The sequence below is a fragment of the Sphaeramia orbicularis genome, chromosome 19 (genome assembly GCF_902148855.1).
Source record: "Sphaeramia orbicularis chromosome 19, fSphaOr1.1, whole genome shotgun sequence".
NCBI lineage: Eukaryota > Metazoa > Chordata > Actinopteri > Kurtiformes > Apogonidae > Sphaeramia > Sphaeramia orbicularis.
This window is the reverse complement of record NC_043975.1, coordinates 8,303,916-8,318,351: the sequence shown is the minus strand read 5'-3', so window position 1 is coordinate 8,318,351 and position 14,436 is coordinate 8,303,916. Positions and strand designations below refer to the sequence as shown.

At 33.5% G+C, this 14,436-nt stretch overlaps 1 protein-coding gene across 1 annotated transcript in view; it reads right to left on the bottom strand.

Moving 5' to 3' along the window:
* The window catches only part of LOC115439352 (uncharacterized), a 176,131-nt gene that overhangs the window by 32,799 nt on the left and 128,896 nt on the right, over nt 1-14,436 (bottom strand). Inside the window, exon 3 of the mRNA XM_030163186.1 lies at nt 8,188-8,332. Within this exon, the coding sequence (XP_030019046.1) occupies nt 8,188-8,332 (145 nt within the window). The remainder of the gene's footprint in view (nt 1-8,187; nt 8,333-14,436) is intronic.

Genomic DNA, 14,436 nt, shown 5'->3' with positions numbered 1-14,436 from the left:
AGGGGCAGGGCTGATCTGCCTTGGTAACGGTTTTCACTCTCTGACTCCATTTCTAGTTTATTCTTTAATCCAATGAGAATCAATAGGGAATCAAATCAATACGCGATATTGATAATGAAACTGGAATCCCGTCCTTATTCGTACAACAGAATTCCGTGGCTTTCCTTGTATATTCACACCTTGACCTTGCGCCGATACTCGGTCTTTTCTCCGACAGCACAATGAAAGTCATTCTGCCGCTGTAATAATTAAGCACTTCTTTCTGGCCTGTCTCTGCTGTAACGTCCTCATCCCACTCTGTATCTCAAAGTAACAGAAGAGCCGTCTCTGACCGCAAAAAATAGTTTGAGTCTGATGTTGGCCTTCTGGATGGAAATATGAGGACAAAAACACCCATGACGGAACAGTTATTTTAAGTTGTTTTGAAACACTTCTGTTGGTCTAATGTTCTAAAATACATGTTGCTTTTACCTTACATGTGTTTTTCTTGTAATTTTTATATTTACTTCTTGGAATTTTCTTTTTTTTTTGCCACTTATGGGTAAAGAACCAAATATGGTAACTTCATTAACCTTGATTTTCTACATAACAATAAAAAAATTTATAACATTTCCCCTCGTTATGTCCTCCAATAACACACTAAAGCTGAAATTTTTCAATTTCGAAGTATTTCTATGAGTGCTCTGTTTATTCTTTAATCCAATGAGAATCAATAGGGAATTGAATCAATACGCGATATCGATAATAAAACTGGAATCCCATCTATAGTCGTGCAACAGAATTTCATGACAGTTTCATGGCTTTCGTTGTATATATACTTATTGGATTTTTTTTTTTTTTTTTTTTTTTTTTTGCCACTTATGGGTAAAGAACCAAATATGGTAACTTCATTAACCTTGATTTTCTACACAACAATGAAAAATGTAGAAAATTTCCCCTTGTTATGTCCTCCAATAACCCACTAAGGTTGAAATTTTTGAATTTTGGAGTATTTCTTTGAGTGACCTATAAAAAAAATTAATGCAAACAAAGCCATTTTACTATAGTTTATTATTGCAAATATAAGCTATTAATCTTGATTTTCTACATAATAAAAATTTTGAAAATTTCCCCCTTGTTCTGTCCTCCAATAACACACTGAGGTTGAAATTTATAAATTTCGGAGTATTTCTCTGAGTGAACTATAAAGTCATTTTACTATAGTTTATTCTTTAATCCAATGAGAATCAATAGGGAATCAAATCAATACGCGATATCGATAATGAAACTGGAATCCCGTCCTTATTCGTACAACAGAATTCCGTGGCTTTCCTTGTATATTCACACCTTGACCTTGCGCCGATACTCGGTCTTTTCTCCGACAGCACAATGAAAGTCATTCTGCCGCTGTAATAATTAAGCACTTCTTTCTGGCCTGTCTCTGCTGTAACGTCCTCATCCCACTCTGTATCTCAAAGTAACAGAAGAGCCGTCTCTGACCGCAAAAAATAGTTTGAGTCTGATGTTGGCCTTCTGGATGGAAATATGAGGACAAAAACACCCATGACGGAACAGTTATTTTAAGTTGTTTTGAAACACTTCTGTTGGTCTAATGTTCTAAAATACATGTTGCTTTTACCTTATATGTGTTTTTCTTGTAATTTTTATATTTACTTCTTAGATTTTTATTATTTTTTTTGCCACTTATGCATAAAGAACCAAATATGGTAAGTTCATGAACCTTGATTTTCTACATAACAGTAAAAATTTTTGAAAAATTTTCCTCCTTGTTATGTCCTCCAATAACACACTAAGGTTGAAATTTTTGAATTTCGGAGTATTTCTATGAGTGAACTATAAAGAGTTAATACAAACAAAGCCATTTTACTATAGTTTATTATTGCAAATATAAGCTATTAACCTTGATTTTATCTCTGAGTGCTTTTCTAGTTTATTCTTTAATCCAATGAGAATCAATAGGGAATCAAATCAATACACAATATTGATAATGAAACTGGAATCTCATCTCTAGTCGTGCAACAGAATTTCATGTTAATTTCGTGGCTTTCGTTGTATATATACTTCTTCGATTTTTTTTTTTTTTTTTTTGCCACTTATGGGCAAAGAACCAAATATGGTAACCTCATTAGACTAGATTTTCTACATAACAATAAAATGTTTTTGAAAATTTCCACCTTTTTATGTCCTCCAATAACACACTAAAGTTGAAATTTTTGAATTTTGGAGTATTTCTTTGAGTGACCTATAAAAAAAATTAATGCAAACAAAGCCATTTTACTATAGTTTATTATTGCAAATATAAGCTATTAATCTTGATTTTCTACATAATAAAAATTTTGAAAATTTCCCCCTTGTTCTGTCCTCCAATAACACACTGAGGTTGAAATTTATAAATTTCGGAGTATTTCTCTGAGTGAACTATAAAGTCATTTTACTATAGTTTATTCTTTAATCCAATGAGAATCAATAGGGAATCAAATCAATACGCAATATTGATAATGAAACTGGAATCCCGTCCTTATTCGTACAACAGAATTCCGTGGCTTTCCTTGTATATTCAGACCTTGACCTTGCGCCGATACTCGGTCTTTTCTCCGACAGCACAATGAAAGTCATTCTGCCGCTGTAATAATTAAGCACTTCTTTCTGGCCTGTCTCTGCTGTAACGTCCTCATCCCACTCTGTATCTCAAAGTAACAGAAGAGCCGTCTCTGACCGCAAAAAATAGTTTGAGTCTGATGTTGGCCTTCTGGATGGAAATATGAGGACAAAAACACCCATGACGGAACAGTTATTTTAAGTTGTTTTGAAACACTTCTGTTGGTCTGATGTTCTAAAATACATGTTGCTTTTACCTTATATGTGTTTTTCTTGTAATTTTTATATTTACTTCTTAGATTTTTATTATTTTTTTTGCCACTTATGCATAAAGAACCAAATATGGTAAGTTCATGAACCTTGATTTTCTACATAACAGTGAAAATTTTTGAAAAATTTTCCCCCTTGTTATGTCCTCCAATAACACACTTAGGTTGAAATTTTGAATTTCAGAGTATTTCTACGAGTTACTGTAGTTTATTCTCTAATCCAATGAGAATCGATAGGGAATCAAATCAATACGCAATATCGATAATGAAACTGGAATCCCGTCCTTATTCGTGCAACAGAATTCCGTGGCTTTCCTTGTATATTCACACCTTGACCTTGCGCCGATACTCGGTCTTTTCTCCGACAGCACAATGAAAGTCATTCTGCCGCTGTAATAATTAAGCACTTCTTTCTGGCCTGTCTCTGCTGTAACGTCCTCATCCCACTCTGTATCTCAAAGTAACAGAAGAGCCGTCTCTGGACAGCAAAAAATAGCCGGAGTCTGCTCCGTCAATGGCCTCTTTTCTTCTCCCTGAGAACAGCCGTCATATCAGCGCCGCCTTCTCCAGGCACGATAGCTTTTGACTCCTGCGTTGCGAGGCAGAGCGCCTTGGGTGAGTGGGTGGCAGTTAGACACAGTATCTCATATTGGCAGGGAAATGGCAGCTTTGTCAACTGTAAGGGCTGTCGGAGGCACCCGGCTGCGGATAGAAGCCTGGGTGGGGGGGGGTTCAGAGCACACACTGAACTCCACTCTTTCTCTCTCTCTCTCTTTCTGCTTTTCTGTTTCTTTGAACATGCTGGCTAACAGTGGGATGTCCACCATTCATCTGACTCTTTTAATTCAGCCTTTGATAGTGTTGGGGAAAAATCCATACAGCCAGCACAAGCAGACTGTAAACACCGTGTCCCAGCTTCTGAATCCACCAACGACTGTATGATCTCATTTCGACCTCTAAAGAAGCCAATCAGAGCGTGTTTCACGACGCTACGAAGCGACGGCGAAATTAAGCGTTCGACTGCTTTTTCGCCCAAATCTAGGAAATCCGGGATGAACGGTCAAACAAATGATCAAACAGGTAGAAGAGCAGACTACATAGCAGGAAGAAATCGATGCAACACAGTGGAAGATGAACTTCAAAGCTGCACGAGTCAAAGATCTCACTCAGACTAAAGTAAGAGCATCAGAAAAATAAAAGACTAATCAACCGGTGCAAAAAACAGAAACAAAAAAGGAATATCTGACTTGAATTTGGAATATTCATCTTGAAAGATCATTTTTTTTAGATTTATTTACTTACTGAGACTTAATCTTGTTAAGATTATTTGACTTGTTTCAAAAATTTTCATTTTGAGCTACCCCCAGTTAGATCTTAAAACTATGACTGTAATTCTAAGCAATATTTCTAACAAAACCAGCTCCATTGTTAGGAATGAGTATGGAGGACACAGGAACTGTTTACCCTCAAGGAAATTTTTACTTGTTTTATGCAGTTTTACCGACACATACCTACTGAGTCATTACACCTTCATAAGACCATCTTGAAAAAAAATCTTACTATGATACTTGAAACAAGTATCTTCTGCTTAAAATAAGAACGTTAGCTTCTATAACACTGGTCAACAACAAATTTATTGTTTAAGTTTTTTGAGCTGATTTAGAACAATTTTGGTGTGCTGAATCCAAAAATCACATTAATTTTGCTCAATCAGGTAAAATTTCTGACATATTGGCTTTTTAACATTTTTGCTTACATTTATGGGCATTTTCACATCATATGATACAAAATTCTTTCCTATTTCTTGCAATAAACGAGTTCTGAAGATTTTACTTTTGCCAATTTATGATTAATGTTTTTTTTTTTTTTAATATTACAGGTGAATGAAATGGCTTCGACCAGAAGATCGTGCAAAAATAAGCCTGACGTATTCTGCTACATCTGCGCTGAATACACCATTGTACCTAACAGGAATCAAGTCACAAGTTTCATCAAGTGTGCTTGTGAAAATGATTTTTTTTTCTCTTAAAACCTATTTTGGGTGAGAACTATATAAAAAATCAACTGATAAAGTCACAAAAATGTAATCAATTTTGTGAGAAGATCAAATTTTTCAAAAGCAAATTAGCAAAAAAACCTGACCTGATTGAGAAAAACAGATGTGATTTTTGGATTTAGCGGTGCAAAATGGTCCTAATTCAGTTGAAAAAACCTAGAAAACTTGCAAAAAACATTTTTTTGTAACCCAGTGTAATCCTTAGATCAGTGTTTTTCAACCTTAGGGTCGGGACCCCACATAAGGTTACCTGAAATTTCTAGAACTTGATAAAAAAAAAAAAAAAAAACAAACAAACATACTAATAAAAAGTATATATTGAGTTGACAGAGACAATCCCAAAACATAAAAGACAAACTGTGAGTCTGAAACTGCAGCACTGTGGTTCTGTTTTTCTGTCACATGTTCATTGTGGTCGGTTTCAGATGCTGCAGCTCTTTCATAATTCATAGTTTGAGTTCTTGTTTGTTCAGTATTAATTGTCCTCCTTGTAAATCCAAGCTGGACTGACTGTACATATCCTGACCAAGGAAAATCAAATTCTCACTTTGTGCAGTAATCTACACCTGGATTTACTGCCTCCGTCCATAATAATTTACATTATATAGACTAAATGTCGTCTAAAATTAACGTTTATTTGCAACATAGTATAGCAAACTATTACATGATTAAAAATAAATTAATTTTAGCAAAAAAAAAAAAAAAAAAAAAAAGTCTCAGTTTTGAATGTCTGGGGTCGCAAGAAATGTGTGATGTTAAAATGGGGTCATGAGCCAGAAAAGGTTGGACACCACTGCCTTAGATGATATTTTCTTACTTGAAAACTTGATAAGTGCAATTTTCTTACTTCATTGGCAGATAATTTTACTTAAAATGAGAAATTTTAACCCAGTAATGACTTTCCTTATTTTTGTACAGGCTGTTTTTGCAGCCTGACTACACAGTCATGGAAAAAAATTATTAGACCATCAAAAGTCATCAAAAACAATGGTTATGCAATCAAACCATCTCACGTCATTTGCACTATTTCCAATGCTATTTGCACTACTTAATTCTATTTTTTGTAACAAACATTCCTATTTGCAATACTTTTATTTTTTTAAATTTTTTTCTAATGTAAATAAGTGTGCCTTCTTGCGTTTTTTTGTGGTTGCCTTGAAATTCTTGCACTAAATTGGAGAGCTCTACCTCAATTTTATTGTACAATGACAATAAAGAGATTCAAGTCCTAACTCCTGTGTATCATGTGACTAAAACAGACAGAAAAGAAAACATGGAATGTCTAAAAGCACTGTTTTTATCTGTACAATGCCATAGATATTGATGTAAGACCTGAAGTGATTTTAGTTATCCAAAAAAAAAAACAAAAAAAAAAAAAACATGGAAAATGGATAGATATCAGCTCTGAAATTAAACTATGAGCTATTTTTGTTGTTATTATTATATTTGTCCAAACAAATGGACCTTTAGTTGTACCAGGCATTAAAATGAACACGAAATTAAAGAAAACAGGGGGTGGTCTAATAATGTTTTCCACGACTATATGTCTTCTGTGATGTGATTCACCTACAATAATACCGTTTCTGTTCTATTCTCTGTAGTCATGGAGCTTCAGACAAAAGAAAATGCAATAGTGAACACTTCCAGTCCAATGCAATAAAACACACACTTAATAAAATACAATAAACTGCAGCCAAAACAGTGAAACCGCTTTCTAAAGCTTGTGTTTCAGGCCTCAGATCATATAAAAATGCTGTCAGTCATGTATTTAACCTCCTTACCCGTCTGAAAACACAGAAGATCAACCAAAAACAAAAGCCAGAATGTAAAAATATAGCCAAGAGCAGATGCATGAGCCTTATTTCCACTTAAATATCAATTAAATAAAGGTATTAGTACCTTAGCCACATCTCTGTAGGTCAATATGATGACTGTACATCTTATCTTTAATTTGCAGTTTAGATTACGAGCGTTCATTTTCTATCAAATATAATGCATTTCAAAAAATATCAGTATTTACTTCTGGGCCTTTAGTCAGATCTGTTTTTGGTTCATTATAAGAAATAATTCAGCCGCTAAATGTAAAGATCAAAAACTACATGCACCTTTTTTTCTTTTTTTTTCTTTTTACATTGTCTTTGGTATTAATTTTTGTTTGACTTAATCCTCATCATGTCTGCTCATCTGAGATATATTATTATTTATCTATAGATTGTATAGATTTCCTCCAATCTGTTTGTATTGTATATAAATCTCTCTCTCTATATATACATTGTTTTTTGTGTCCCCCATTGGGATTAATAAAGTTGTTTCAAACATTTATAAAAAAAAATGGATGGACTTGCAACTCTGAATTAGGGCTAGTCTTATGGGCTCAGTTGCTAATAATAATAATAATAATAATAATAATAATAATAATAATAATAATAATAATAATAATAATAATAATAATAATAATAATGATGATGATGATGATGATGATGATACAAATAATAACAATAATGATGGTGATGATGATGATAATAATAATAATAATAATAATAATAATAATGATGATGATGATGATGATGATGATGATGATGATGATTGATGATGATGATGATGATAATAATAATAAAAAAAATAAATAATAATAATAATAATAATAATAATAATAATAAGTCAGTTTATGCTAATTGCTAATGCTAGGTACTGTGTATGGCTAAAATGCAGAGACTGAATTTCCATATGGAAATAAAGTGAGTTAACCTTAACCTTGACTTTAAAACACTTCCAAATGTTTCAGTATTTTCTTGTTTTGCATAATTCTGCTCATGCATAATATTACTGAATACAGAACCTTTTGTGATTACATTGGTTTTGCAAATTCTGCTCTTAGATTTCTAAAATGTTATGTTGTTTGGTAGGTTTTGGTCCTTTGTAATGACCAAGAAAAAAAAAAAAAAAAAAAGAGATAAAACCCACAAATATCCATATATTTACTTTACATTTACACTGATTGTGTGTTTGTTTTGCATTATTTCCGTTCTGTTGCATTTTTTTTTGCTTTTTTATCTTGTTGCATTTCTTATTAATAAATGCAACCACTCAGGAACGAAAACAAACCTCTAACCTGGAAGAAGACAATAATTTGCTATTTATCGTGATAGTTGTTGATGCTGACCGATATTAAACGTTTATTATGTCACCATTTTTGTCCATATCTCCCACCCCTCCTCTCCTATGCATTGAACAATCATCAGTAAATCTTTGCAGAGTCGGTACCTAGCTCTCCTGCGGCTTTAATGTCGATGTTGTCGTAGCCGCTGCCGATGCGGATGATAATACGTAGAGCTTTAAACTTCTCCAGATCCTCTCTGGTCAGAGTGATGGTGTGGTACATCATGGCTCCAACAGCTTCATTCAGCACCTGCAGAAACACATGCAAACTTCAATTACAACTAAATTCCAACCAAATGCAAATTCTTAACCATGTCCACTACACAACCTCTGAGGACCCAAATATGACACATGTGGAACTCCAGTTTGCCTTATTTTTAAAAGCATATGTGTATGATTAATAATTTAAAACTTGGCCACAGTTTCTAAGGGTTAAAGAATTAAAAGTGAAAAACAGCAGTGAATTTACACATTTTAACAGGATCTGTTCCCAGCGTAGGCTTTTCTGTTTGGAGTTTGTATATTTTTGCGGGAACAGAAAAGAAAACATGGAATGCGTAAAAGCACTGTTTTTGTCAGTACAACGCCATAGATATAGATGGAAAAACTGAAGTGATTTTGGTTATTATAAAAAAAAAAACATGGAAAATGGATAGATATCAGCTCTGAAATTAAACTACTATGAGCTATTTTTGTTGTTTTCATTATATTTGTCCAAACAAATGTACCTTTATTTGTACCAGGCATTAAAATGAACTAGAAACTGAAGAAAACAAGGGGTGGTCTAATAATTTTTTCGATGACTGTAAGTCTCAAGTTCAGTAATCTGCAATTTAGATGTTAAAATGTCAGGACTTCACACTGATTAAGTTTAGTGGTTGGTTTAAAACAGGGGTCTCAAACTCATGTTCTTTCAGGGGTCACATTCAGCCTGATTTAATCTCCAGTGGGCCGGACCTGTAAAATAATAACATAATAACCTATAAATAATGACAACTCCAAATTGTTGTCTTTGTTTTGGTGTGAAAAACCCCTCCATTAAATTATGAAAATACTTACTTTTATAAACTATCCAAATAAAAAATATGTGAATAACCTGAAAAAACTGAAATTTCTTAAGAAAAATAAGTGCAATTTGAATTGAATTTATTCCTGACTAAAATAGTTATGAAATTATTCAACTTAATATATTGTAGCCTGAATGGACATTAGCTCAATGTCATTTGCCAGTTCAGGAAGTGCTTTTAATTTGACAATTAAGACGTTAAGATTTCTATTATACAGTGACAGTGTTAGATGAACAGTAAAGCCATAGTTCCTCCTCTGGCTCTGACTCATGGTGCAGCTCTACAAAAATACAAAAACCAATACAAAAAGGCCAATACACACTGCCATACACACATTAAATCCAAATTAACACTAACACCACAACCCCGCTTAACTCCTGCACAGAAAAATAACACATTTTCAACAACATGCCCCATACCCACAATGCAATGCGAAGATAAAAAGGTGTGGTCATGACTAAAACTCAGTGATTTAATTCCATTCAACTTCAACTTTTTCGTACTTTCAACTATGAGATTGGACTATAGGATTCTGTTGGGTTTCTGTAAATTGGCTTAGAGTCTGGTTTTGACCAACTCTATATATAAAGTGTCATGAGATAACTTTTTTGTGGTGATCTGGCGCTATATAAATAAAATTTGATTGATTGAGTGATTTGATTGGTTTTCCCCTGTAAGTCGCTTTGGAAAAAAGCATCTGCCAAGTGCATAAACATGAACTAAGTCTACAAATTAGTAGAATATACTGAACATTTTATAGTAACATCATAAAACTGAAATCATTTAAGTGCATTGTAATTAAAGCATTTTAGTAAATACAAATTCCGGGCTTACAGTGTATAAAGGGTTAATTACATTCACGTCTTTCCTTTGTTCATCAGCGTCCACTCATCCATTCATTTATTCATTCATTCATGCTAGCTTCACAACATCCAACCTCCATGGCTATTAGTCCATTAGAGCTCGTAACACCCCATGACAATCACAAGATCACATTCCTTCCACACCAGCCATGATAATCACATGTCTGGCATGACTTCAGACACTTAAAGAGAATGTTTAAGATTTCACCCAGAGGGAAACTACAGGCGTCACATGACCGGCGGCAGCGACACACTGTCCTTGTAGGTTCTAAGTTGTGTTATTGTCTCTGGGGAAAGCCCGGGTTGTGCGTGGTCATCACAAACCTGCGCTCGGACCCTCGGGGCTTTACGGCCCAAGGATGAGGGTAATTGAGTGGGAAGAGCGATCAGAGCGGCAGCTGACGGACGATAAACCTGATGAGATGACAAAACACGCAAGGTCACCAAAGTGTAGCGCGAGTCTGGACAATAATCGAGGCGTTATTAAGGCGGAAACGGGACAGAACTGGGTCAGAATAGAACGGATTTGGATCGGAGTCTCCCTGGTGGAATAAACTCATATCACCTGGAAGCACATTTAGGTTTTTTTGATACATTCTACTCATGAAAAAACGACGATATAAGTAAAGATACACGATATGGACTAGGGCTGTGTATTGGCACTTTCTCTTTGTAAAATACTCTAATAACATTAATAAACGGACCTTTTAAAGTTATTTTGTAATGTCACAGTCTGGATATTCCCTCTGAAAAATAGATCATAAGCCAAATTAAGACTGATCATGATTTAAGATAATGTAAGGCAGGGGTGTCAAACTCATTCTGGTTCAGGGGCCATATTTAGCCCAATTTGATCTCAAGCGGGCCAGACCAGGAAAATAATGACTTAATAACCTATAAATAATGACAAATCCAAATTTTTCTTTTTGTTTTAGTACAAAAAAAACCCAATTAAATTATGAAAATATTTATATTTTACAAAAAAGATGGGAATAACCTGAAAAAACTGAAATTTCATTTGAAAAATTAGTGCAATTTTAACAATATTACGCCTAGACTTGTTATTTATACATGTGCATTACACACAATGTGAAATAAACATTTGGTAACAGGCAGAATATTGTTAAAATTTTGTTAAAATCTCTTATTATTAACACAACTCCAGATCACAGTGGATCCATAAATGTACAAAACATTCAGTAACAGGCAGAATATTGTTAAAACTGCACATTTCAGGTTGTTCATCTTTGTTTTTATTTATGTTTTAATTTGTATTTTATTGTGAAAGAATAGTTTTGTAAATGTAAATATTTTCACAGTGTAACACTATTTTTTTCACTTGAAATTTTTCCACTTAATTTCTCAAATAAAACAAAGAAATTTTGTAGTTGTCATTATTTATGGGTTGTTGTGTTGTTATTTTTTACTGGAGATCACATGATTTTGACAACCTTGACTTTTCAGGTTAATTTTTGCACTTTCATCCTGCAGGGCCGGACTGGACCCTTTGGTGGGCCGGATTTGGCCCCCGGGCCACATGTTTGACACCTGTGATGTAGGTGTGTTTGAAAATGTTGCCTTTTCACATATTTGTGGTTCTCAACACCCAGCAACATTTTTGACCACCCTTGTTTTCATGAATTTCTTGTTCATTTTAATGCCTGGTACAACTAAAGGTGCATTTGTTTGGACAAATTTAATGATAACAATAAAAATAGCTCATAGTAGTTTAATTTCAGAGCTGATATCTATTCATTTTCCATGGTTTTCTTGATAATAACCAAAATCACTTCAGTTCTTACATCAACATCTATGTCAGGGGTGTCAAACTCATTTTAGTTCAGGGACCAGTGGGCCGGACCATTAAAACAATAGCATTATAACCTGTAAATAATGACGAGTCCAAATTTTTCCTCTTGATTTCAGTGCAATCAAAATTGAATTATAAAAATATGTGCATCTGCAAACTATCCAAACAAAATTGATGTGAATAACCTGAAAAAAACTGAAATTTCTTGAGAAAAATAAGTGCGATTTTTAACAATATTACACCTCAACGTACCATTTATACATGCATATATATATATATATGTATATATATATATAATGGATTGGATCTACAAAGGCACAAATTATTTAATAACAGGAAGAAAATCGTTAAAATTTCGCTTTCAAAATTTCAGGTTTTTTGCATTTTGTTGTAAAAGGATAGTTTGTAAATGTTAATATTTTCATCATTTAATGTAAGTTTTTATACTAAAACAAAGAGAAAAATTTGGAGTTGTCATTACTTATTTATAGATGTTAATGTAATATTATGTTTTTCACATTAAACTAAGAAAATTTGGTGTCATTATTTATAGGTTATTATGCTATTATTTTAATCGAGATCCCATCGGTCTGTATGTGGAACCTGAACTAAAACTACTTTGACATCCTTGATTGTTAATATGTTACGTGGAATTTTTGCGCTTTGCAAATTCATTCCGCGGGCCAGACTGGACCCTTTGGCGGGCCGGTTTTGGCCCCCGGGCCGCATGTTTGACACCTGTGTTCTAATTAATTAATGAAAAATTTTATTTCAGTTACATACAAGAACAAAACCTTTCTCGTAAACATTTTTCCTCATAATAAGTAGCTGAAAAAAAGAATAACCTGATGATAATCCTGAAAATCCCATCAAACGATACCAAAAATACCAAGTCAACATTTAATTATACTCCTTAATTATGTTATCTTTAAATAATTTTACATTGTTATCTTTAACCCTTTATCGGGCAAGTGACTATTTTTGGTCATTTCCTCAAACGTTGAATATGGGGCCAATCTCGTGCCTCAGTGAGGTCCAGAAGCATGTTGTTTTTATAAAACTATACAGTGATTCAGAGAGATTTTATAGACATTTTGAAGCTGTTAACAGAGAATATGAGTGATTTTTGGCCGTTTATGAACTCATAACAGTTATTTTATTGCATGTGTTTACTTTTTAGCAAGTGCTGTTTGGACGTTTTATGGCAAGAAGAGGTAGATGACAATATTCAATAACACAAATTTGGAATTTCAGAGTGTTTCAATGAGTATCCTATAAAGCACAGGTGTCAAACATGCGGCCCGAGGGCCAAGTCTGGCCCGCCAAAGGTTCCATTCCAGCCCGTGGGATGAAAGTGCAAAAATGAACCTGAACCGTCAAGGTTGTCAAAATCGTTTTAGTTCAGGTTCCACATACAATGTTACCTCCAGTAAAATAACGACACAATAACCCATAAATAATGACAACTACAAATTTTCTTTGTGAAAAATTAAGTGGAAAAAATTGAAGTGAAAAAAATAACATAACACTGTGAAAATATTTACGTTTACAAAACTATTCTTTCACAATAAAATGCGAATAAATACTTAGATAAATACAAAGATGAACAACCCGAAATGTGCAATTTTAACAATTTTCTGCCTGTTACTAAATGTTTGGTGCATTTATGGATCCACTGTGATCTATAGTTGTGTTAATAATAAGAGATGGAATATTGTAGAAATTGTTCAAATTTTAGACCCAAACTCCAAAATTTTAACAATATTCTGCCTGTTACCAAATGTTTATGGAACACTGTGTATAACGTACATGTATAAATAATAAGTCGAGGCATAATATTGTTAAAATTGCACTAATTTTTCAAATGAAATTTCTGTTTTTTCAGGTTATTCACATCTTTTTTGAAAATTTGGATTTGTCATTATTTATTACTTTTTATTCTTTTTATCCTTTTTATTCTATTTATTCTGTACGTTGTGTGCTTGTGGTTTATGGACTTGTGTCTGCAATAAAGTTTATTCTTATTATAGGTTATTAAGTCATTATTTTATTGGTCCGGCCCACTTCAGATCAAATTAGGCTAAATATGGACCCTGAACTAAAATGAGTTTGACAGCCCTGCTATAAAGGGTTCATTTATATCTTATAGAAACACAACACACTATGTTCAATATTCAATAACTTAACATCCAAAAACACAAACACATCTATTCTGTGCTTTTTTATTTTCTTGCATGACATGTTTCAAAGACAAAAATAATAATCTGAAACTATAATTATGAATAAGAACAGCATGGTTTTAGTTTGAAACTCCAAAAAGCATGTGCAGCCAGTATTTAACCCTTTCATGCATACTGGTCACTACAGTGGACAGCTATTCTACAGCTGTTCTCTTGTATATTCTTGGATTTTTTTTTTTTTTTTTTTTTTTTACACATATCTTTATTAAAGTTTTAAGACACTACATATCTTTTCTGACATGAGTTGGTAACATTATGTTGAGCTCTCCTGAGCATAAACCCCAAGAATCACAAGCCCTCCCCATAGTTTTCACACAATTTATCAGTAAATACATGTTTCTGTGCGTCAAAAATTAAACGTGTGGATATTTTGA